General features: G+C 50.7%; 1 protein-coding gene across 16 annotated transcripts in view; it reads right to left on the reverse strand.

Annotated features, from left to right (window-relative positions):
- The window catches only part of ZNF536 (zinc finger protein 536), a 438831-nt gene that overhangs the window by 227883 nt on the left and 184897 nt on the right, over positions 1-26051 (reverse strand). For all 16 annotated transcript variants that reach the window (XM_045442586.1, XM_045442585.1, XM_045442583.1 and 13 more), the window contains one exon: positions 9769-11940. In XM_045442586.1, coding sequence (XP_045298542.1) covers positions 9769-11938 — 2170 coding nt within the window. In that variant the 5' untranslated portion in view covers positions 11939-11940. The remainder of the gene's footprint in view (positions 1-9768; positions 11941-26051) is intronic.

Genomic DNA, 26051 nt, shown 5'->3' on the forward strand with positions numbered 1-26051 from the left:
TAAATGAGTCGCAGAGCAGCATGATGTAGTGAACTACCTAGCCCCAGGGAGACAGATTTCAATACGCCCTTAGGACGAGCTTGCTCAGCACCGGGAGAAGTAGACTCAAGATGCAGCACCCTGTAATATACGTCTGCGGCCTCAGGGTTGCCTGCCTGTGACCAGAGAGTCCACTTCTGGGAGTCTCACTGAGAAAATAATTGTGCAGGTGGTCAGAAAGATTTAGGTGCAGGGGGAAAAAAAAAAAAGAAACGGAAGCAAGTCGTATGATGCTCTGCAGTTACGGGACTGGCTAAACCATTCTACAGATGTAGATGTTTTTTCCTTTGCTTCTCTGTATTGCTATCTTTTTCTCAAAGAAGATATTACTTGGGTGAGGGGCACCTGGGTGGCTCAGTCAGTTAGGCGTCCGACTTTTGACTGGCTCAGGTCGTGCTCTCAAGGTTCGTGAGTCTGAGCCCCACATCAGGCTCTGTGCTGACAGTGCAGAGCCTATTTGGGATTCTCTCTCTCTCTCTCTCCCTCTCTCTCTGTCCCTCCTCCGCTCGCACTCACCTGTCTTGTTCTCTCAAAACAAATAAATAAACATTAAAAAGAGAATATATTACTTGTGTGAAGCTTAAAAAAAAAAGCCTAGCTACTACTGTAGAACAGGAGTCTGCAAAGGATAGCCCAGGGACCAAATCCACCTGTCACTTGTTTTTGTAAATAAAGTTTTACTGGAAGAGCACCACACACTTCCACGGACGGCAGAACTGAGTAGTTAAAACAGAGACCACGTGGCTTGCCACACCTATAACAGGTATTATCTGGCCCTGTACAGAAAAAGTCCGCTGATCCTTGTGTAGAATCTCCCATCACAACAAATACATGGCATATATTTAAGTAACAACTATGGCATATAGAATTATGTGCAGTGTAATCCTTTTTTTGCTAAATACATCTCTAGGCCCAGAAAAGGGACTGGAAAAGGATGTGCTAATTATCTCCGAGTGGTGTTGAGCATACATATGTAAAAGTTATTTTTACTTTTATTTATTCATATTTTCTAAATGCCTAAGATGCGTCCAACGATGAAACCGTCATTGGACAACCACAACGGCAACAGAGAAGTCAAGAAGCGTCCCTCTTGGCGGACGCCAGGTGGAAAGGGTTTGAAGGTCACCCATAAGGGATTCTTCAGAAGGGTCAGGCCCCAGATGAGAAGGGACACAGTCCCACCAAGGTGTCTCCCACAGCACCAAGTAGTTTGTCCCGCCGCGGCTTTGAGAGGGATCTCTTCACTTTTTCAGGGCAAATTACTTTAAAAAAAAAAATTAAAACCCCTATTTTAGCAACAAATCCAACAGAATCTATGTAGCAACGAAGAGAAACACGTCTCTGTCTTGTTCATCAGGGAGACGAGCGCCACGTACGTGTGATGTCGAACCAAACATGAGCAAGTTGGAAATACTCCAAAATGCCTCTCAAGATGATTGAAGACAACTGAGGGTGTCCAGAAACCACGGATGACAACCACTGAGTTAAGAGTTTCGGAGCATTACTTTAATGAAGAGAAGAGAGCTTCGGTGGTGGGGTTCTGTTTTTGTCATACATCAAGTGGCCTGGGAGCCGAGGTCAGACAAAAAGACAAAACTGGGGGCCACCGAAATTTCAGTCCAACAAGCTGCCCCCTCCAGAGAAAGAATGAGCTCCTCTGTGGAACGTTCTGGGCCCAAGGCACAGAGGGAAACATATGAAAGGTTCCCAAAGGTGTACCGTGCCTCCCAGGAAAAGCGGAAAACTGACCCCAGCCTTTGGAAGCAAGCGACCCGGTGTCGAAAGCCCGGCCCACCCGCCACTCACTTCCTCCTGCCAGCACCTGGCCAGGCACCCCAGAGAAGGCCTGGCCGGACCCCCACATGGTGCAGGGGCAGCCCAGCCAAGGAGTCAGCTTGTGCTGTGCCTCACACGTCTCTCATACACATGCCACATGTCATCCCAAACCCCAAGGCTCACCCCCAAGGCAACAAGGAGACGGGGCCCACCAGAAGCCAGGCCCTGGACAGCTTTCCCTTGGTGGGAGAAAGAACCGAATGCGAGCGCACGAATCCCACCGGGACTGTGTTCCTGGCGTTCGGCACGGCAGCCTTTGTGCCTCGGCCCGCCCATCAGGTGGCCGGAGGGAGTGTTCAGACGCGCATTGTTCTGAGGCTCTGCAGCCTGTTTTGAAGATGTGGGTCAGGGAAAGGGTGGTGGCCAATCTCTGTGCTGAGCTTGGCCCTATTTGTCACAAGCCAAGCCTCCGAGTTCTCGGGCCGGTCTCCCCAGTACCGTATGGAGGCAGCACGCTCCTTTCTCGCATGATGTTGACAAGCCCTGTTATTACAGGGCTGGATCAGTAACTAACCAGAACAGCCTTGGCTGCCTCCACACCTCGTACCCACGACATACCAGGACTTAGGTGAAACAGTAAGCAGAACACGATACAAAATAAATAAATGGAAACGCAACCCCAGGAAATCGAGTGCACTCCCGACAAAGAACAGTTAAACCAGACCTGGCTCGGACTTAGGTGGAGAGGCCCGGCAGAGCGAAGAGCCACGAGCCACGAGCCAGCCAAAGAGGGACCTATGTTAGCTACCTACGTACGTGGCTTCCAGAGGATCCCCGCCCCCCACGCCCTGTTCAGGTACCTCCAGGCTCAGGTTCTGCCCGAGGGAAAAAAAAAAAAAAAAAAAAGCCCCAAAGCTCTGCCCAAGTCCTGCTCCCCCGAGCTCTTTTGGGAGGGTCCACGGCTTTCTGAGAAGGGCTTTCCAGATGGCGCCCGGAGGCAGCGTTGCCAAACTCCACAGCTTAAGTAAATGTTGCCGCAGTCCCGTCCTGCCAGGAAGAGGCAAGGGGGACCCGCGGCTCCTTTCAAGCTGCTGCGAGGCTCATTTCCTGGGGAGAACAGAGAGCCCCCAACCACCTGCCCCGCACCCTGCTGGTGAGCCCCCTTTCCTCTCTGCACCCCCTCCTCCTTCCTCAGTGGGTCAGCCCAGTGTGCACGAGTGGAGGGAGGAGCCTTCCAGATGCCGACAGAGGACAGGAGGGCAAAGGGAGGTGAGGCACGCAGAAAGGCAGCAAGCAGGCCCGAGGGGCACAGATGGCAAAGGTCCTAGCCCAGTCATCACGAATTTGGGCTATCTGCACAAATCCAATCTCCTGATCTCTGCAGGCGTTTCTCCACCCCTACCATCAATGCTCCCAAACAGCTCGGCAGTTAAAGGAGCTAACTGCTCCCTCCTCCTCTGACCTCACAGGCTCAGAATGCTGCAAAGGGCTCCCCAGGATTCCCTCTGCTCTCCACCTTAAGAGCCCCCATCACCCTGGTGGGGGACTTCTTGAAGCTTGCTCTTGACTCCACCCTCCTGAGACACCAGGGCCACCTTCTGGAATCTTCTCTCCATGAAGGGCGGACCTGGGAAGCGGCCGAGGGGTAGGGCAAGGAGCCTTTCATGCCTTACCCTCTCAGAAGTGTGCTTCTTATAAGTGGGCTTCAGGCCACAGAAGGGAGTCAAAGCATGAGGGACCTACGGGGGAAGGGGTTTGGGTGAACAGGAGGTCCTCGAGCTTCCCCCAAACAGACATCACGGGCATACGTTCCCAGGTGCCTAAAGGCACAGCGAGAGAGTGGGGAAAGGTGGCTCCTAGAATCTCATGATACCTGACTGCCTTTGGCCACACGTGACCGTCTAAAGCAAACTGCTAGTTCCAGCCCCAACACACTCAAGGCGGTGGCCAGAACCCAAGCCCGGAACCTTCCATTCCAATTAATGGGGATCACGCAGCTAATGCTTCATGCTCTGTTTTGAACACTGCTTAATTCTTTGCCTCATTGTAACCTGTCCTTAGCTAATCTGTGTTTTTCTCATTACCATTAAATTTAGATGTACATACACGTGTCCGTTCCTCGAGTTAACACGCACACAGAAGGGGCGCGCCGTGAGCATTTCAGCATCTCTGGACAGGAACACAGCACCCCTCCTAGAGCACTCGAGGGGACGCTGGCAGCATGGTGCCCGTCTTGAGGGTGGGCAAGGTGAGGCAGTGGGCCAAAGAGGGCAGGCCTTGAGTGACCCTGCGGCCAGCGATCGAATCCCTCCCCCACAAAACGGTGTCCGTCCTGAGAATCTACAGGAACGTCCAGGAGGCTTTGCTTCTGGGGTTTTATGTCACACATCTTTTATATCACACTCCCAACTGGAAGACTTTTAGAGCCAGTACAATTTCTCTCTTTCTGAAATGCTAAGTGACAGCGCCATCGGGCAGCCCCGTGGAAGTGGGATTTAGAGCTACAAACAAGGGGTGAGACAGACAGGAAAAGCCCCAGAGTGGTACTGAGTGTTCCCAAATAATTGCTTCTGGACATAAGATAATCAAAGTGCACGCAGCGAATGGGAAGTTTATAAAAAGGAGCTGCTGGTAGGCGTCCGGCTCCTAGATCAGGAGGAAAATGATCTGATCGGCACCTGGGGTCTACTTTATCACCGCTCCAGCACGCGGTCCCCAGACCCAGCAGAAAGGTGCCAGACCAGAGGGAGGCCACCTGGCCCTCCGACCTTCACCCCCACCGACACCTGACTCGTGAGTGAGCCCAAGTCTGGCCAGCGCGTTAGGCAGGGTGGGGGGGCATCACCCTGGTGGGGTAGGGCCCCTGGCGCCTGCCCGAGGACAGCTTCAGCACATGCAGCCGGGCCTCCGTAAATCTCCACAAACACGGTGGCTGCCTGTACATGCTTCCACGTCGGGGATGGAAGGACTGCATATGGCTCTCGGTTTTAACAGCTGAGCTTTAAAAAAGTGCAGCTTTTCATCTCACTGAACCAGCTCCCAAACTGGGGGGGGGGGGGGGGGGGGGAGAAGGGGGGGGGCGGTGGTGGGGGAAGGGAAGCTGCAAAGGGGCAGGGGGAGCCTTGCACACCAAAGTTGATTCTACAAGGAATTTCAGAGTATTATTTGCTCCAAAGGTCCCTCTGGAAAATGACAGAATGTTCCCTGTTTGTCATCTTCAAGTTTGCGAATTTCAACAAAGTAATTTCATCTTTTAAAAAGGATGTGCTTTTCTTTTTTTTTCCTTTTTCTGTTTTTAGTAATAATAATAATAATAATAAAACCGAGGGAGCCTATCTATGAGGAACCACTCACAGGCCTCGGATCGGGTTAACAATTTTTAAGTAAATTTGTAAATGGGATTATTGTTTTCCAAAGTTCGGCTCAGCACAGAGATTAGTTGCCACGATGCCCCGCGGGGCGTCCCGGGTCCTTTGAATTCCCTGCCTGGAGGCTGAAGGTGTTGGGAGAGGAACTGGAGGAAGAAGGCTGATAGGGCAGTTTTCCTGGAACTGCCTGGAAACTTTTACTTTCTGTTTCCTCTGCTGATAATGAGTGTCTTCGGCTCTGCAGCCAGCTTCCCTCTTCCCCCTCCCAGCCCCCTGTTGCTGTACGCCATCCCCGAGCTCCAGTATAAAGTTTGGCTTTTGCAGCAGGAAGCAGCTGGGCCAAGCAACCAGCGAATGATAATGACCTCAGAAATCTGCTGTTCGCTCGGCAACAATAGGGTGCTCAGTCTACTGGAAAATTGTGTTCATCAGCTAACTCTGCTCAGTTACTAATTGACATTGCCAAATATTTTAAGAACAATTGGAATGCACAAGCAAAAAAAAAAAAAAAAAAAATGAAGATCTTAATCCTCAGACTTAAATTTTTTTTTTCTCTTTTTCTTTTTTATTCCCCCCCCCCCGGCCCCTTCTTTGGGGTGCCTCGACTTGTTTGTGTGCAGCAGGCAGTGGTTATCACGGATGGGGGCAGGAAGGAGGAGCCACATCAGAAAAAGAGGTGGAAAAGAAAGAAAATCTATCATATCACTAAATGCAAGGGAGCCCCGGATAAAGGCCTTTGAGGCTGTGGTCAATGGGCCTACACAGGATGGAGACCCAGCATTTCAGGAATGCGGCTCAGGCAACAAAAGAGGACCCCACAAGGCTTCCAGCCCAGCTGATCAAATAATCCCTGACCATCTCAAAATATTATACCAGAAGTAGTAGGGGTTAACGATATTTTCATCCTTGCGTCTCTCCCTGGCTTTCCATTGATCACGTAAGTTAGCCGACTTTATTTAATGAACAGAGGGTCAACGCATTCAATTACCCCTTTCCCACCATCAACACTGCAATTAGCCCCTCTCCAAAATTATGGGGAATGCAGAAGGTAACTGCCCTGTTGGATATAATGAACAGTATCGTTTCTTAGTACATTAAGTTTTAATTATTCTGAGCGTGATTTCCAAGGCAAAATCCAAAGAAACAGAACTTTGGTCGTCTTCCGGCTCAGAGCAGAGCTCCAGTCTGAGCACAGTCTTAGACGAGGTTTTGGGGAGAGATGCAGAGATTAATGCCATCGGAGCGATTGCACGCGAGCCAAAAAATGAGGGAGCGTCAAAACAGCCGCCCCGCTTTCTAAATGTCATAAAAGAGTAAAATTTATAAGCTGCTGCTTTCCAAATAGTTTCTTTTTGCGTGGTACACGGAGGCAGAAATGACATCTACGATGGTGTGAAATTATTGGTAAGTCAAATCAACAACGACAACAACAACAAAAATAAAACAAAGGGGAAAGATGGGGAAGTGATCCATGTGACTAGCTTTGTCCATTTTCTGTTAGAAAATATGACCTCTCAATTTGTCAAAGGTCCTAGTTTTCGCGGTTGATCCTCAGCTTGGTTCTCAGCAGTTTGGAGAGCCCAAGAACAAACACATTTTCTGGTTCACTGGAATCATTTTCACATGTTCACTGAATCAAACATTCTTTTGCTCACATAACAAACAGCTGCATCCCACATTAGCCTAGCCAGTGACAGTCGCCCATCTCGGCAATAACTGTTTGATTGCAAACTTGACCCCTTCTTCGTCTCGGTCTGGGCAAGACATTTTTAAACAGCCACTCCGTTCCCAATCCTCCTTTGCAAAGAATTACATCAGATAACAAAGGACGTCCCTGCCACTCATTGTAAGCCTTCTTCTGGAGATCTGTTCTAAGAGGCTCTCTGTAAAAAGGTTTTTTATGATGAATTCAGAACTACTATCATGTTAAGAGCAGCGATTTATAAAGAAGAATTCACTGGTTAAGATCTGAAAAAATAGTTTCTCAGGCCCTACTGACCCAGTTTTCAACAAAACAAGAATCAAGTGATGCAAATTGAGTTTTGCGACATTGTTATGCAGTCTGAGAAATTTGTAAAACCGTGTTTTGTGGTTATTGCTTAATAGAAGCCTTAATAAGTACTTCTTTCTTTACTTAAGAGCTTAAAGATTTTCTTTCCCCTTCACCTTGCAGGTTTCTCTCTAACAGGTAATAATAAAATGCCTATTGTGTAAAGATTTTTATTTAAATGCTTATTTTAATCGCACTTTACACAAGTCCTACTTGTTAGAAATCAGAGGCAAGACTAACCAGATCGGGTTAAGGGTCCTAATCCCAGCAAAACCTGAATGCCCTAAGGCGTGCGGCTGATTTGGGCTGCGTATTGGTATGCCATCAATTTTCCCACTTAGTCAGAAAATTATGAAAGGGTCTAATTTGAATATGAAGAAAACAAAGAAGTCAACCAGAAATGAAAGAATCGGTATTCACAATTGTAAAATACTTCAATGAGGGAAATAAAAGCTAGAAGATAACCACAACTCAAGAATAATTCTCCTTTGAGTTGTAAGCCCGGTTGGTTCTTTTAAGCAAAATGGGTTTTTTCAACAGAGTATTTACAGATATGGAAACTACAGAGATAGAATAGCATGAGGCTATCACTTGGCCAGAAGGTGGGAAAAACATGGTAAACACGTCATTAATAAAGCCGAACATTTGGTGCCGGAATATTCTGCCGAGACCTCTTCATTTTAGCAGGTCTGGGAGAGGGATGGAAATCTGTCAATGTTAACTCCACGTCACTCCAAAAACTTAGGGGAGCCAGTCTGCCCTCTGCCTTCTGCCCCCTTCAAGGCCCCCGATCCAAAGACAGTGAGATGACACTCCCCAGAACAGGGGACCTCTTCGCAGGAGGGCGGAAATCGTCCCTCCTGACACTGGGCCGCCTGGCACTTTGCCGCCTCTGCACGGGAGATCCGTTTTTATGGAGTCCCCGCTGTCAGGCAGCGAAACCTGAACACCCTTCCCTTGTATCTCGAACGTTCCGCGCAGCGGTCACTCCTTGTAGCGTGGCCTCACCCCTCCGTGGTGGCTCACGTTCCTGGTCGGACTCTTCCAGAGTGCCTCACCAGAAATAAATCGCAAATGAGTCCAGGACTCCAGGAGTAGACAGTGTGTTTCATGGGTATTTAAGCAACAGCATTAAGTGCTATCGGAATCTCTGGAATGTGCAGTTCAGATTTATGTGTGTTAACAATTCTTTACCGGTTTGTAATAAGCCAGCAGACTCGCACTTTATTTTAATACTAATTTTGTCCTAGAAGAAGGGTATACCAAAGCATGACAGTAACAGACAAAAACTAAACCGGCATCTACTTAATAACTATAGCAGGGCACGGCTTCCGAAACGGAACTATTTACCAAAACCCAGGAGGGAAAAAAGCGAAAGGGAGGGGCAGAAACTTTACCAAAATGACCCTCAACAGTGTGCCGCCACGCCTTGAACAGTGAGCAATGCAGTGCCTTGAGGTGCCTCAAACTGTCTTTCATTTTCTAGACTTAATGGCTGATTGCAGAAATCAATGTTGCCATTAGTAACAGGGTATTTGTTATGGCATGATTTCCTCTGTTGTTAGGCTGCAGAATGATTACAGTATTAGCGAGATGCTTTCTTTATAAAGGGCTAGAGATATAACTTTCAATTTACCATCCATTAGAAAGGGACTTTGAAAATACGGATGGAGGCAACAAGCTTACCTGCTGTTAGGTAGCGATTTTAATTTAGCTATCTTAGGCTAGTGCGGGTTTTTTTTGTTGTTGTTGTTTTTGGTTGGTTTTTTTTTTCCCCCCAGCGCGGGCCAGGAAGCTTCAGCGTTTCACAGACATTTTGATGACAGATTTTCTGCTTTGCTATTTTAGACCCCAAAGCTGTATCGCCCGTGTAACAGTACAATTTAAGACACGCAGTCATGCATCTGTGTTTCAAACCTCTGTGCTTTTCTAAACCATCAGACGAGAGTGATGTGTTTCGTCAGGTTACAGGGGCCCGACAGGTGAGCCACGCTGTAATTTCGGAAGGGGACAGGAGGCAGGTTTGGCCTGGGGAGGGAAGGAGGGGTGCCCAAATGAGACAACTGTGGGAATATCCTCGGGGGGGGGGGGAAGATGGTGAGTGTCTGAGCTCACACCTTCACACGCGTGGATGAAGCCAAAACGCCAGCTCCCAGGTTCCAGAGACGAGGTGATGGCGGATGAGGGCCGGGGCGTAAAATGGGGCCGGGCAGGGAACTGTCGGGGGAGGGGAGGACAGGCTATGCCTGTCGGCAAACATGCCAACTGACCGTCTCTACCACCCAGTGGGATCAACTTTCTTTCCCGGCAGCCAGTGTTCAAGGGAAGGCCAAAGACTCGAAGAACTAGCCTTCCCTGGAGGCGGGGCAGAAAGGCACGGTCCACCTAACGCCATCAGGTCAGAGTGATGAGCTCAGGACTGACCTGGAAGAGAAGCCAGGGCCCGTCCCCCAGAGGCCGGCGCGGAGCCAGGCCCCCTGGACGGGGAGGGCCCTCGTCCCAGCTGCTGGTCCCCCATGTTCCCTGGCGGCCTACCTGAGGAGGACGGCGAGGAGGGGTGCGGGCTGTCCTCCTGGGCACTCCCGGTCTGGGAGAGCCCCCCGCCGGCCCCACTCTCCTCGGTGACGTTGGAGGAGCCCGGCGTGGTAGAGCGGCTCACCGACTGGGACTCCTGGTCACTGCCCGAGCCGCGCCGCTCGTCCAGGCCCACGTGCAGCCCGTCCTCGTCACCCTTGCGGTCCCGCTTGTGGACGCGGGAGTGCACGACCACCTGGTGGTAGGTGCGGAACACCCGGCCGCAGTCGGGGCACTCGGTGGGCTTCTCCTTCATGCTCCCGGGACCCTGCAGGTTATAGTCGAGCGCCGGGTTCAGCCCGTGTGACAAAAAATCCCGACTGCCTTCTAAAGGGTCGAGCTTATTTGGCAGGTCCCTCTGATTGCCCACTTTAGTGCTGTGAACCAAATCAGCAGGCATTTTCTGCTTGGAGCCATCTGCTCCCACTAACACGTACTCCCGCTTCTCCTTATCAAACATAACTCCGGCGCTTGCCAAAGTGTCTTCGTGGTTGCGCTGTAGCTGATGCTCTTTAGACAAGAAGCCGTGTTCCATGGCCATGCCCCTGGCCATGAGCTGCCAAGCCTGGTAGCTGTTCACGGGGTCCATCTCGGCAGCCTTGGCAGCCGCCTGCAACCGCTCGATGCAGCTGGATTTCAGCGGCGGCACGAGGTTGAGGCATCCCAGGAGGGAGTGCTTGTCGCCCTCGGGGACCCCGTGGGCCACGCTGGAGATGGGGGACAGCAGCTTCCCCAGGACCTCCCTCTCCTTCACGGGCAGCTCCCCTTTGCCGTAGAGCTGGCTGGGCTCGCTCAGGCTGGCTTTGTCCGGGGCCACGAAGCCGCCCTGCAGACAGGAGAGGTACCGGGAGTACAGGTTGGCGTGGGCCTCCTGGGACATGCCGCCCATGGGCACGGGCACCTCGGGGTCACTGGGGGACTTGTTCTTCACCGACAGCTTGTTGAGGTGGACCTTCATGTGGTTCTTAAGGAACCAGGGCTCCTTGAAGCGCCGGCCGCAGATCTGGCAGCAGTGCTCGAAGGAGTCCTTGTGTTTCCGCATGTGGCCCTTCAGGAACCACGCCTGGCTGAACACCTGCCCGCACACCTCGCAGCGGAACTCGTTGGCCGACTGCTCGCCACCGCCGTTGGGGCCCTGGCCCTGGGCCGACTCGGCGGTGATGTGGGCCTTCTCCACGTGGCTGATGAGCTCCTCCTCCTGCGAGGCCGCGAAGTCGCACAGCGTGCACTTGTAGGGCTTGTGCAGGATGCGGATGTGGCGGTCCAGCTCCTCGCGCTTCTTGAACTTGCCCTTGCAGAAGGTGCAGCGGAAGCCGGCGGCCGGGACCACCGCGTCCTCCTGCACGCTGGCGGGCTTGGGCGAGGGCACCGGGTGGGCCACGTCGGGCACGCTGTGGTTGGCGGGCAGGGCCAGGTTGCAGGGGGCCGGCGGGGCCTGCTGGGCGTGCGGCAGGGGCTTCAGGTCGGGCCGCGGCTGCAGCAGGCTGCTCTTCATCTGCTTGTCCCGCAGGATGGCCCTCTCCTCCAGCTCGTGCAGCAGGCGGTTCTCCTCGCGCACCCGCCCGCGCCCCTTACCCAGGTTGCCCAGCTTGTGGGTCCGCAGGTGAATCTTGAGGTTGCCCTTCTGCGCCGCCCGGTGGTCGCAGTAGGGGCACTTGAAGGGCTTCTCGCCGGTGTGAGTGCGCATGTGCAGGGAGAGGATGCTGTTGAAGCGGAAACGCTTGCCGCACAGGGGACACGGGTACTTGCGGTTTTTGCGGGCGTCGTCCTCGATGTCGCTCATCTGGGACATGATGCCCAGGTTCTGCCCGTTGAGGAACTGCTGCAGGTCCACCCGCCCGTTGAGGCTGGTGTCGACGTCCCGGCCCAGCTGGCTGGCCAGGAGCGCCATCTGGCTGCCCATGGGCTGGCCGGTCATGGGCACGTGGGCCTTCTCGTCGAGGGGCGCGGGGGCCTTCTCCTCCGGGTTGGGCCGCGGATGCAGCTCGGGGAAGGCATGGCTGAGCTGGGAGGTGATCTGGTGCAACTTCTGACTCATGGCATACTGGCCGTTGAGGACAGGGCCGCTCAGGTGGGGCTCAGCTTCCGGTGCCGCCGAGGACACTCCAAGGCACAGACTGGCTTCTTCCATCCCTGAAAATAAAGAGAGAGTTGAGGTCTGTGCCAGGCACCGTGGCGCAGCGAATCAACAGCATCAGCTGGCGAGGAATTTGCAATTCATGCCTTACCTACACATAATAGTGCTAAGGAATTAGAGTCAAAAACAATAATAAAAAGATGAATTATTAAATGCCAATTACGCAACATGGCATTGCTCCTCCAATTTGTTTTGGCGATAGATCGTCTTCCTTGTATTTTCTATTTACCGACCGCAATTATTCATTCGCATTTAAATTATTAATGTTTTACCACTTCCAACACCTAATAACAAATCACGGGTCTACATGTTAAACTTTCCCTCCTGTGCCTCTTGTGGCACCTGCACCTGTTGGTTCTGTTCAAAGTTTGCCTTGGAGCAGGATGGCTTTCACCGCAAGACCACATAGACTCCCTTGGAACTTTTGTTTCCGGTTACTATATTCAATAACATTCGCCAGTCTGTGATGAAAGAGATTATTTTATGATTTGCCACCCCCCACCACCAAAAAAAAAAAAAAAAAAACCAACAGAAAAACCCAATGGCATGATATTTACTGGTACATAATAAAACAAGATAATGTTTTGGGAAAAAATAAAGTAAAGGACAGGCTTTAGAACAATAAAAGGGATTTTGCTTTAGTCAACAAAAAGTGCAGTAATATCTCATTAAGCTGATTAGTATGCTGCTTAGAAACAGTACTAGGTGCTGTAACACATGATTATAATCATAAAAATCCTTCAGTGTTTGCAAGGAAGCATTAACGAGGTATATTAAATTTTAAGGAGACTGCGAGTAGCGGCTTTGCAAACCTCAGAGATTAAGATTTAACCCTTATGTTACGAAACACTGTTATTTTGTCATTTGGTAACTGTGCCCATCAGAAGAAGTATAAATTATCTGGTGACCGAATCGGAGTGGATCGTCCAGACTGTTCATTTTTGGATAGGGGTGAAGACTTACACCATTTACTGGGCTCTCTCTGTCCTTCCACTGGCATGATATCCCAGGCAGGGACTGTGATTGGGTTTAAAGAGATCCTTTATAGAACTAGATAAAAACCAATTAAAATCCAGGGATGATACCATAGGAAGTCTCAACCAAGTCTGAGTGTTTTTAATAACTTTCCCAGTATACAGTAATGAGTACAAATTGTACCTGCAGTATGTGTTCTGCAGAAAATTAGAACTCAAAGCTGTTTGTTAAACACTAACACTCAAAGCTGGTCTCCATAATTGCCTTTAACGCTCCTCTCTGCCCCCTTCCCAGACTGTGCAGAACCGCTAAGGCCACTCTGCTTGGGGCTGGGGTAGAAGGAACGGCTCCCTCCACATCACAGCAGGTGAGGAGCTCAGCTTTGAAAGGCAGTGAACCTACGCCTGGGTCCTTCTATTTCCAGATCTGCCTTCCACCTGAAGGAGTCCAAATTCGCTTCCTGCCATTGGAACAGTTTTTGCACATCTCTCCTCTTTGTATCCCAATGTTTACATGTGTTGGCCAGCCAGGTGGTCCAGGGGCAGCGCTTAACCCCAGCCAGGATGGATTCCTGGGCCAAGCAATTCCCTAGGGGGACTGGTGGGGACAGAGTTCAACTGTGGAGGAAGCGCATTCAGCCCTGGGGCAGGGGGGGGGTGGTCTGCTGCCTCCTGGGCCTCCCGCCAGGCAGACTATGCGTGGCGTGGAGGGTCTCCAACGGGAGACCTGGCTTCCTTGGCAGGAGGACAGGGGCTGTGAGTCCATCTTGCAAGGGAAGGGAAGAAAAGACATGAATGTTTATTTGCAGGAGGGAGAAACACAGCAGCCATGGTACAGGGCTGACTGTGTCCATGACATGAACACCTGCACACATTTACACACACATACAGGAACCTGATCACTTGTAGGAAAAGAAGGCTACCAACTCGCCATCTTTCCTTTTTGCCTCTGGTGGGCTGTCTACACTCAAATTAAAAAACCAACCAACAAATAAAAAAGTCCATTTTGGAGATGGGTCAGAAAGGACTAATATCTCCTGGAGAGCTTTGCTTTCATTCACCAACCCTGCCGAGTTCCCACTGTACCCCAGTCCCTGTCCTTGGCACGTAAGACGCCCTAGTAAACAAGAATGGCCAACCCCAGTGCTCATGGCAACCACTGACCAGCGGGGAGGAGTAGGTCTAGTGTGCAGAAGTTGCTAGAGCAGGACTGGTGTCTGGAAGATCCCAGCCCCCAGGGCCCTGTCTGAAGCCCCTTCTCTACCTTCAAGTTCCATCCAGCTGTGCTGGCTCCTCTCCTAAGCAAACACAGATCATGACCCTGAGGCCACTTGGGAGTGCTCAGAATTCCACCCAACAGCTCTGGGGAAGTTTGGAAAGTCCAAAGCCAACATGGCTGGCCCACTTCCAAAGCTGCCCAGTTGGCCTTCTCAGAAGACATGAATCCAGAAAGACAGGCTATTTTCAGGTTGCTGCTGATGAGCTGACGCCAATTCAGCAGGAGGGAGGGGAGGCTGAATGTGCAATACAGCGAGACTGCAAATCAGGTTGGGTGAGGGGCAGCAGGTTGAAGACCATCCCCCACCCTCATTCACGCTGGGTAAGTAAGAGCTCAATTTGTCAAATAATGAATATAGGGAGTTTTCAACTTAGGTTTGGATATGGAATGCTTTAATTATGTTAAAGAACTTTTTTTTTCAGTCAACAAATCATTTTTAAGGAATTGGACTTCAGGTGCCTTTGCTGAAGCCTCAGCTGGCGGGGGGCCGGGGGGGGGGGGGCGGTGGGAACAACGGTCTAGAATGTGCAAAGGTACTGTTGGCAGGTCTGAACTCACATAGCCCCTTCTCACAAAGACTCCCAGGCCCCTCTTGTCATAGGCGCTCGTCTTCAGCCTCTCTCTACCCATCACCTTATTTCCTTCTTTACAGCACTTACCACTAGGGCAACATTTTGTTGTTGACCCTTTTATAAGTGTGCTTCTTTTCCATGAGGGCATGATCATGTCTGCCTTGCTCACATGAAGCCTCAAGGCCCAGGTCGCAGCTGAACATTGTATGTTCATCATTTTCTGACTCAAGTGGATGAATGAATGAAGAGACCCTATGAACATAGCCCATAAAGGAAGGCCAGCCCTGTAGAACCACTCTCCTCCCAGCCTTGTGTGACCCCAACTCAGCTTACACAAGTCGACCAACATCTATCTACTATCAGACTTTGTCAGAGTTGGAAGGGTCTCTGGCTAACCCAGAACCTGGGGGTCCAGAAGCCGCCAAGGGAGAGCCACCCCTACCACTAGATCTTTCATTATATATGCCCATGGTGACCATCCCAGGCCTGGGCCACCACTGAGCAGCTAACCCCCTTCAGAACTGGACTACCCATCATGGGACCCATGGGAGAACTCAGAATTTGAGGAGAGCTTGCCAGAACCCAAGGAGACACTCTGAGGATTACAGCTCGCGCACAGGCCCTCGAATGAGCCCAGGCAAAGCATGCGCAGAGCCCCACTGTGAGGAAGGACCTTGCCAGACAATTATCCCAGAATGTTCAGTGAGACCCAGCACCCCATGATTCTGTGAGCAGGTGTAGGCACTGCGATGGGTCAGTCGTAAACCCATGCCAGCCGCCAGACTCAGAGCAAGAAAGGGGAGCGTGAGTTCTTGGAAAGAGCACGGGGTAATTGGTGTGCTGTCCCTGGGCCAAAGCAGCCGAGGCAGGATGAGCTGGCCTCAGGCCCGGCCTGGGACGCACAAAACCTGGGTCGGCCCCAATTTCTCCAGCCTTGACACTTCACCCTTCCAGAATTCATTTACCCCTTATGTCAGTCATTCAGTCAATACTTGCCAGGGGCCTTCTAGTACCTGCCCTCAAGGGTCTCTGGGACCCAGGGGGTCAGCATCGGCAAGGCTACCAATTGATGGGAAGCAATGAAAATGCCCCAGAGAGACTATACTGAAGGTTTAAGGAAAGGAGTAACCACTGCCACTTTGGCATATAGGGGTGTGTGTGCGCGTGCATGTGTGGATACATGTGTGTGCACGAGTAAGTCTACGTTGGGGGAGAGGCAGGGATTCCCTAGTAGTATCACTCTAGAAACTTATACAGATGCATATCTTGGGAAACTCAGGGATCATTTATCCTACTGTTAAGGGATTGGATCCTACTACAGCCCTAAGAGCTCACAGGGCCCAGGGAGGTGAGGTTGCCTGCAGGGTCTCACCATTCAGGTGGAAGGAGGCAGTCATTACTCCTTTTCCCCAGCCCTCAGGGAGCAAGCATAGGGAGAGTGCCTTCCCTTTGGAACCGCACTGCTCCCTCACAGGCCCTGCAGTGAATGGCTGTCAGTGTCCCTGGCAGGGCCTCCTGCCACAGGATACTCCCTCTGTCCTGATAACTCGGGCACATGAACATCCACACACAGCACTGCCCCTGCATGGTCACAAATTCCAGGGAGTGTTTTATCCCATGTGCCCAACCCATCCTTCTCACCCTGGCCCCAGCTCTGGACTCATTATCCCACAATCCAGCAGCTGAGGAGCCCTCTGAAGAAGCCAGTAGCCAGTGCAGGGTTGGCCACGATCCTGGGCTTAAGGCAAGTGGGGAGCTGGGACCTTCTAAGGAACCTACACAGTAACTTGCCTGACCCTCCCACCGAGGTGGGAAAACACTCAGCACAATTAAAAACAAGTAAACAAACTACTGAACACTGAGAATAGCTTGCCCCTGGCCTTCAGCTCAGGGCCCAGCCCAAGGCATATCAGGAAGAAGATCAATAAACCCTAGTTGACTGATGGAAGGAACCAATGCATATGTAATTTACCTAACTGTGGAAAGGCAGTCAAGGCTGGACAGTTAGAGGCCACTGTAAACTGCTGAATCTGGTACGCCACCCCTCCAACATGGAAACACTCCAACATTCCACTGAGTCCTGATCTTTCCCGATCCCCAGGGTCATGGTGGGGCACCGCTGGTCCTCAAGACAACGGTCAATATTGACGAAGACGCAGGCATGCACGTGAGCCCCAGCCACCATGGCATTCCTCACCACAGTGTGGAAATGTCTGGGCCTCACATCTGAGCACAGACAAGGCCCCAGTTGAAAGCTTCTGAAGGCTAGAGGTTTTCTTCTTGAGCTGTGCAATTTTATATTTCATACAAGGGTATTCGCAGCACAGGAAACCTGCCATTGGGTGCACAGATTATCAAAATAATTCTGTCTCATCATTCCCATCATTGCAGGTACAGTGAGCCATTCAGCTGCCTTTGATGGTGCTAATGGTTATTTTGATTTTGTATTTCTGCCTTCAAAACTATTTCCTGTGATATCAATGACAAAAGTTTTCACTTAACTCTTCCAATAGAGAACCTAATTGTATCTTTCACTCAAAATGAAATTTAAAACTATCAGGACACCAGAAATGCCAGCTGCTACGAGTCTAAATAAATTTTACACAAAAACACAGTTTCATTTTGCTAGCACAGAAAAAAGAAAGTAATCTTATGAATAGTCCAAAAAATATAGATCTTGCCAGTAAGTTGCATGAACGAGTTTTATCCTTATACCATGAAAAAGAATAGTTGGGAAATGAAATGACTTTCAAAATAACCATTTCAACTGGGTTTTTAAAAATCAAATATTGTTGTCTAGCCAAGCACAACTAAATATTCCCTTTTTTATCAATGTGGGTAAAAGTGCTGTCTCGGAAAACGTACAGGAGTCCTACCGCTCCCAACTGCTGGGCAGGGGAGGGATGTGGGTTCCCAGCAAGGGCCCCAAACACCACTGTGGGCCTCACAGCCTGCAGTTCTGGTATTAGGTGGACCCCCTTCCTGGGGGGGCTCAGATGACCTTCTGCCCCTTCCCCAACAACCCACCTTGCTTTCTTACACCTAGGGTAAGCAGTAATTAAGACGACTTCACCTAGAATGCAATGACTTCTTATTAAATACTATTTTCCAATTGTTGTAGCTCAAACTGCTTAACCAAGGTTGTTATAAGCATAATACACTCCTGTTCTGAAAATACAGAACACCAGACTACTGAACCTTTTCAGGGTCATTAAACAGCTGTAAACATTATTACAAAAATAAACCAGAGATTTCATGCTTACATTTTGGCCTAGAGCTTGCTATGCTGAGCAAGTACATTTTTTCATCTCTTACAATCAACGCTGGTGACATTTGGGCATCCAAACAAATTACATCACAAACATTACTGAGGTGGGCAGGATACTGAGTGGTTTATTTGCCAGATGATTAATAGATAAACAGGAGGGCAGTTCGGGTGACCTGTTCCATTCTGACTGATGTGTAGACAATGCTATGAGACAGGGCCAGAAATAGTTAAATCCTTATTTAATTTATTAATGAAAATACGATATGCAAATAGAGCTGTGGAGTATGGTGACTGTGTGACCAGGAGAGTCAAGCTGGAGAGTATGGTTGAACGCCACAACCTCCCCTTGTGGATGGAACATTGGCCAAAGTCAGGGCCCTCATGGCATTGGATGGTGAGCAGGACCCCACTGGACCAGCTTTGCACACAGCCCCATGGAGCTCCAGCCAGTTTCGTACTGGGGGATGGCGGTTGGAGGACTTAGAAGAAGAAACTGGAATAAAAAGTATCCTCTTTTTGAAGACTTTGGATGATTTCAAAATTCTCAAGGGAAAAAGCATCTTGGCTTTTGGAGTCTGGGTTGAAACTGTAGCCCAGAATTGAAGATAGGTCATGAGCATGTCAGACGGGAAAGGAAAACACCCACAAAGTGTGCTCCTGGTCATCTTTTCAGGGTGGAGAAGACTTCTGGTCTGAGTTCCTGGCTCTCCATCTGCCCACGGCACATGAAGCCAGGCAAACAGATGCTGGGATGGAACTCCAACAACCTCACGTGTGGTGATTGTTAAGACCATGGATGCATCAGGCAGAACAAGCTCTCAAAAAATAACACAAAAAACAAATAACTGTTATCATATTACCATCATTACCTTCCTTTTCATCATCACCATTTTCATCATGACCACCACCATCACCTTCACCACCACTGTCACCACTGTCATCATCACCATCACCTTCACTATTGTCACCATTGTCTTCATCTTCACCACTACCATCATCACAACTGTCATCATCACCATCATCATCACCTTTACCACAGACGATATCACCACTCTCATCATCACCACCACCATCTCCTTCGTCATTGTCACAACTGTCTTCATCTTCACCATCACCATCATCACCATTGTCATCATCACCATCATCACCTTCACCACCACCAATGTCACCACTGTCATCATCGCCATCATCATCATCACCACCATCATCATGACCATGATCATCACCATTGTCACCATTGTCATCATCACCATCATCACCATCACCACCACCAATGTCACCACTGTCATCATCACCATCATCATCTTCACCATCATCATCATCACCACGGTCATCATCACCATGATTATCACCATTGTCACCGTCATCATCACCATCATCACCATCACCACCACCAATGTCACCACTGTCATCATCACCATCATCATCTTCACCATCATCATCGTTACCACCATCATCATGACCATCATAATCACCATTGTCACCACTGTTATCATCATCATCATCACCGTCATCACCACCACCACCATTGTCACCATCGTCTTCATCTTCACTGCCACCATCATCACCTTCACCAACATCACCACTGTCATCAGCAGCAGCATCACCTCCACCATCACCATTGTCACCACTGTCATCATTTGTCATCACCTTCATCAACGTCATCACCACTGTCATCATCCTCATTATAGCCATCACCATCATCACTTTCACTGTTGTCACCACTGTTACCACTGTCATCAGCCTCATTATAGCCATCACCATCATCACTTTCACTGTTGTCACCACTGTTACCGCTGTCATCAGCCTCATTATAGCCATCACCATCATCACTTTCACTGTTGTCGCCACTGTTACCGCTGTCATCAGCTTCATCATCACCATCGTCACCACTGTCATCTTCACCGTGGCCGTCACCATCATGTTCACCATTGTCACCAGAGTCATCACATCATCATCACCTTCACCACCACCGTCACCACTGTTTTCATCTTCACCATCACCATCATCACCATTGTTATCATCTCCTTCACCATCACCAACACCATCATCATTTTTATCATAGCCATCACTATCAATTCACCATCACGATCGTAGTCACCATTATCACCTTCACCATCACCACCACTGCCACCATCTTCATTGTAGCCATCACCACCATCATCATCTACATCAGCAACAGCATTCTTCTCACCCTCCTCCTTTTCATCATCATCGTCCTCCTCCTCAACACAATACCACGTGCCAACACTGTGCTAGGTACTTCACGATCATTCTCTCATTTAGCCTCATACAACCTTAGAATGGTAGGTAGTAAACTATTCCCACACTAAAAAGAAGAAACTGAGGCTCAGAAAACTTAAGTCCAAGAAGGTCACACAACTGGGGAGCCTGACTCTAGAGTTCAAGCAGGACATGCGGGTGGGAAGGCTGGCTTCTGACGTCCATACCATGTTAGTCTTGCTGGGCTGAATGCTGACAGATGCCAGCTCCTTCATTTTTCAAATGTGTAGAAACAAAGGAAACCACATTTCAGGGAAAGCTTAAAGGAGGCTAAGGAGCCAGAGTCCTCACAAACATGTGTGCCAGGAAATGGAAACATGCAGTACATTCCAGAGAAAGCAATACAGGGGGCTAGTGTGGGTGGGGGTGGGGAGAAGGTGGGGAAAGGCACTGTGGATACAGAAATGTGGCAAGTCTCTTACTCACCAGTGGGGGAGGGTGTCACACAAATATTTATTTATATTATCTTATTGTCTTCACATTCATAAGATGGGTATATTATTCCACGTTCCCCTGCCCTGGGTCAGGTGGGTTATTCCCCCAACCTGACTGGAGCAGTGGAAAGAGAATGGTACCTGAAGTGCTATGAACATACATCCAAATGTAGCTCTTCCACAGTTGTTGGACCTTGGTTACCCTCCCGAGTCTCAGCTTCTTCGTCTCCAAAATGAGCTGATATCGACTGACCTGCATACTTCGCAGGGTTTTGAGAAGGCAAATGGGATTGTGGGAAAGACAACACGGCGCATAACTTGTAAAAGGCTGTACAGGAACCTTTCTCAGGTGCCAACCATGGCTTTAGCCCAGGCTTTCAGATCCAGAAAGATCTTTAATCTGGGAGTAGAATAAATACTGAGAGGCAAAGAACACAACCAAGGCACAACCAAGGCCTGTAAACACGGTTAATAAAACCCCATTCATTGCCAACTTTACTGTGCATCGTCAAGTGGGACTCCTCATTCAGCAACATCTCTCACTGCTTATATGGGGTGAGAAGTGGGGCAGCTACAAGCAAGACCAGATCATTGCCTTTGAAAGTTGACTCAGGGAAGGGGAGAGAGACCCACTGGACGGAAGTGCTGAAAGGGGGAAATCTCCAACACGCTGCGAGGCTGGGCGCAGGCAGGGATGGGCAGTGGGGACAAAGGAAGGGAAACCAGTGAGGATAACAACTGGGAAGAGGTCAGTCCTTGGCTGAGGCTGGAAGAGGTTGCTAGGCACAGAAAGGTGAAAGGGCATGTAGGACAGAGGGAACAGAATGCGCAAAATGGGGAGTGAGCATGGAATGTTCTTGGGGGATGATGGAGAATGGGGTGGAAGGGGAGGGCCAGGCGCAGACCTGAATGCCAGTCTGTGGAGTGTGGAGCTTACATGTGGGGCAGCACTGGGGAAGCTCCTGCCAGAGTCATAGTATAACACAGATGCCTCAACTACCACTGCACCACATTAGTAGTTTTCTAGTACTTTGGGTCAGAGGAGATGGGGGAAAAGAGAGGGTGAAAATAAACTCCTGAACCACAAACCAAACATCTGAGGGCTAAAGTCCTCATCGTGGTGAGGGAGGGCTCCCTGTGCCTGAGAGAAAAGGCTGCTCACAGTTTGGAGAAGACATCAATTTCCCCTCTTCTTTGTAACAGCAAAAAAGTGAAAGAAAGAAGGGCCACCCCGCAAATCTCCTGGCAGTCCACCCCCACCTCTCCAAATGCGGCAGCCCAAATGCATCCTTCATGCTCCGTCCAGGCATTGCCTATTCCAGGAAGCCTTCCCGGATCTGCCCCAGGCTAGAGATGATATGCAGTCCCCAGGGTTCCCGTGCAATTTCTCTGGAACGGTTAGGACATGTTCATAATGCACCTCAATGCACATAAATAAGGAAGTCACGTTTCTTCTCCTCCTCTGCGGAGGGGTCCAATGACCCTTGTCTGTAGCATCTGGAGGACCGAGTGCCACCAAAAACTGGTCCTTTAAGCTTCTGATGATCACAGTGCAGGCGAGGGAGGTAGCCCAGAGCGTCATAAGAATGCACAGCCCAGGCCTCTCCCCCCAGAATGCAGGCCATCAAGTAGTGCTTCCTTTGTTCCCAGATGGGATGATTTGGGAAGGAAATGGCCCCCTAATTTGCTGTAATTGATTTATCTGAACTGTGTCCACCCCGTCAGGGGAAGCGACAAAAACTATATATATATATATGGGCTTTTAATGAGTGACCCACCTTTAAAATATCGCAAAACTGAAAAAGATACCAGCAGTTGTCATGAAGTGCATTGATTATTTCTCTCTCACTGGCTTTCTTTCTCTTTTTAAACAGACTTCGCTATGGCAGGAAGTTAGGTATTTAATCCCCTATTAACCCGCCTTGGCTCCCTGCTCAGGCTCAGCACGCAGCCGCTGCCCTAGAACAAAACGGGGGGACCCAGCACCCACAGGATTCCCGGCAGCCCCTTGCTCCCAGAGGGGCAGCAGCAAACGCAGGGCAGGCACCCAGCTACCCCTCGCCGCCCCTTCACCCCTGATGAAAGCCATTTTACCTCTGAGCACTTCTGAGCTAGGATATCGTGTCGAACACTTTATTTTCATTTCACAGAAGCCTCAGATTTGATTCGGTGCAAAACTAAATATAATGTAGAATGCACATATGCAAGAGTGATCAAAGAGGGCCTGATTGTGAAATATTCATAGAAGTCGGCCCACGGAGATTCGTTCACAGGGGCACCTGTCGAAGACATAAGCTCAGATACACATCATCTCCTAAGTACACACAATCATTACCGAGCAAAAAAAAAATCCAGGCACACCCGGGGAGTCGCTGTTGCCTGCAACTGCCAGGCACGGGCCAACGGATGGGGCCCGGCCAGGGCCGGGCTGGGGCTTCAGTCTCTTTTGGCTCTTGGGGTCCCCGGTTCTGCAGCTCCCGTTCCTGTGCGGGTCACCAGGCTGGCCTAGCCTGGCCCTCTGCTGCGCCAGACTCTCGGGAGGGGAGGGAAGACTAGGCCACCAGCTCCTGACCACGGCAGCCGTGGCGTGTGCCGTGGGGCCAGGCTGCAGGTCGGCCAAGCTCACAGACACGGGGCTGCGGGGAGCTGCTGTCCCAGAAGTGGGTGTTGCTACTTCACGCAGATGGACTCCAGGGACAGAGATGGAGTCTCCAAGCACAGTTAGGAAAGAAGGGCGAGCGGAAACAGACTTCCCAGCTCACACATGCGTAAGGAGGGAGAACCCTGTGGCTCATCGTGTTTAAGCCTATTAGTGTTTGGAAAGAGGACCCTCTACTTTCAGGGAGCAGATGAGGGCGCTTGGTGCCCTCTGTGCATATCATTCCCTCTGTCTGGGACACTCTCCCTGCCATCCCCACTTATTCCCTATGCCTTGTCATCTGGTGAAGATTAAATGCCACCTCGTCCAGGAGGCCCTCCTTGATACCCAGGGCCAGGAACCCTCCTGTCTGTCCATCTTGCCCCCTCACGATGGCTTTCAATACTGGGGTTGGGTCTGTTTGTATACCTGCCCAGAAGCTCCCTGTGCATGGAGGCCATGCCCATTGGCTTCAGTGGTGTGTCCCCAGCACTGGCACTGAGCTGGGCCCAGGGGATGTGTTCAATAAATATTTGCTGAATGAATGAAGAGAGGTGCAAGCAAATGGATAAATGGTTGAATGTGGAAATGAATGAATAAATGAACGAACAGACCAAGCAACAAAGCATGCAGGCCCAGTGCACAGCATCTATCCTTGGGGAGAGAGGGGACACCCGGGGTAGAAAGATTCAGACCACAGGTCACTCCTGAGGCACCAGGGCAGACCCTGCTCTCTGCCCCTCAAGGCACAAGCCAGGGGAGAAGTTTGCCCCATAGAGCCTGATGTCAAATGACACCCCATCCGTGCTGCTCCCAATCCCCCACACTTCATAGTCACCGTGAAGGGCTAATTCCACTCCATCTCATGATGGATGATCTGGATCCCTGTCTCACCACCCTATGTCGCGGTCTGGGACCTCCAGAGACCCATATCTAACCCCAACCCAATGTTTTGCACGTAACGCGAACCTACGAATTCTGGCTGAGTGATTCCTAAGCCCTTTTACCTGCCCTTTACACACCCCTCACTCCTTTGACTCCTCTGCTTCCTTCAGGATCCTCACACTTGCCCAAGCAAACATCCGCTCATCCATCCATTCATTCAGCATTTCCTGACAATCCCCTGTGTCCCAGGCACCGTGCCGGGCTCTTTGGAGGAAACAATTGGAAACGTCCCACCCTGCCAGACCTCACCGTCCAAAGGGCAGACGTGGCTGCACCATCAGCCCAGAGATCACGATAACACTTGAGCACCATTTACACACAAAGGGTCAGGGGACCGGCAGCTTTGAGGGCAACCACCCCACCTTGTCCATCCGTCTCCGAGTGTCAGCACAGACGAGGCCTTTGGGGATGGGCCTGTTGCCAGGGTGACACTGCCATTCTCTTCCTTGGGCTTGCTCCTCTCTGAACCTCTGCTGATACCTCCCTCCCAACCCCGGATCCCATCGCTCCAAGATCCAGGTCCTTGCACACGGGCAGGAACAGGGGACCAAGCGATGTAGCACAGAATGCCCTCTCTCTGTGACAGTGCCATGTTGCTGGTGCCTGGGACAGCAACCGGGCTGGGCATCCCAGAACACTGGCTGCCCCCCTACATCGACCCCAGGTGGGCCTGCATCCTCCCCCACGGGTTGCTCTACAGCCTGCCCTGGAACCAACCGGCACCCCAAACCAGACAGCTGTATGGCCTCGGATGCCCCAGCCCCTCTCTGAGTCATGGTTTCCGGTCTGTAAACCCAAGCAGGCTGGCCAGGCTGATCGCTACCCTCAGCTACTCGGTCTCTCCTCCTGCATCCTGATTTATGCTTCTGTGGCCCACCTGACAGGGAAGGGGCTTCCCGGCCAAGCCCTGCTCCTGAACCCTCACCAATCACAGAGAACGGCTGGAGTTGAACTTCACCGGTGCTGGACACCGGGGGAAACATTAAAAATGAAGCAATTAATGTTTCTCTTCTTACAAGGGAGGACATGCCATCTGTGGGCTGGTCCGGGGCCATCAGCGTGTGGTCGGTCCACCCTGGCCCCAACAGGCTGTACTTTATCGTCATGAGCATGACAAGATGTCTTCCCCACCCTCGCTTCAAGAGGATACCTGGACAAGAGGTATTTCCTAAGGAGAGGCTTTCCAGAAGCCGTGGGGGTATGCTTCAACGTGAATAGTTTGGTGCAGAGGTCTGAGCTACGCAAGCTGCAAACGGCACCTAGAAGTGACAGGGGTCAACAGCAGGGCAGCCACTCTTTGGGGTCCCGGAGGAGCCTCTTTCCTGGGACTCTGTGTGACCAATGAAAAATGGCGGCTGCCGCCAGAGGCGGACTGTGTCTTCTCCAGAAGAACTGATGGCCCAGAAGCTCCAAGGTGGCACCTCCTCAGTTATGCATCTGTGACAGGAGAGCAATAATGAGGTAATTTATGGAAGGTGTTTACTCTGGAAAGGTTTCTGCACCTGGCATTTCTTCTACGACCACAGTGACCATCCGCCGGCCATCACTGCTGGGCCTTCAGCTGCCCGCCCAGTTCTGGTCAGTCCCACTCGAAAGCCTCCTGGAAGTCAAACACTCCCAAGGCCTATGTGGCAGCCAAGGGGTTCATAACCTCGCCATCTTTATTTTTAAAAGTGTTTGCAGTTAATGAGGAAGAGCTGAACACCCCCACATG

Source organism: Leopardus geoffroyi, chromosome E2, assembly GCF_018350155.1.
Source record: "Leopardus geoffroyi isolate Oge1 chromosome E2, O.geoffroyi_Oge1_pat1.0, whole genome shotgun sequence".
In the NCBI taxonomy this organism is placed as follows: Eukaryota; Metazoa; Chordata; class Mammalia; order Carnivora; family Felidae; genus Leopardus; species Leopardus geoffroyi.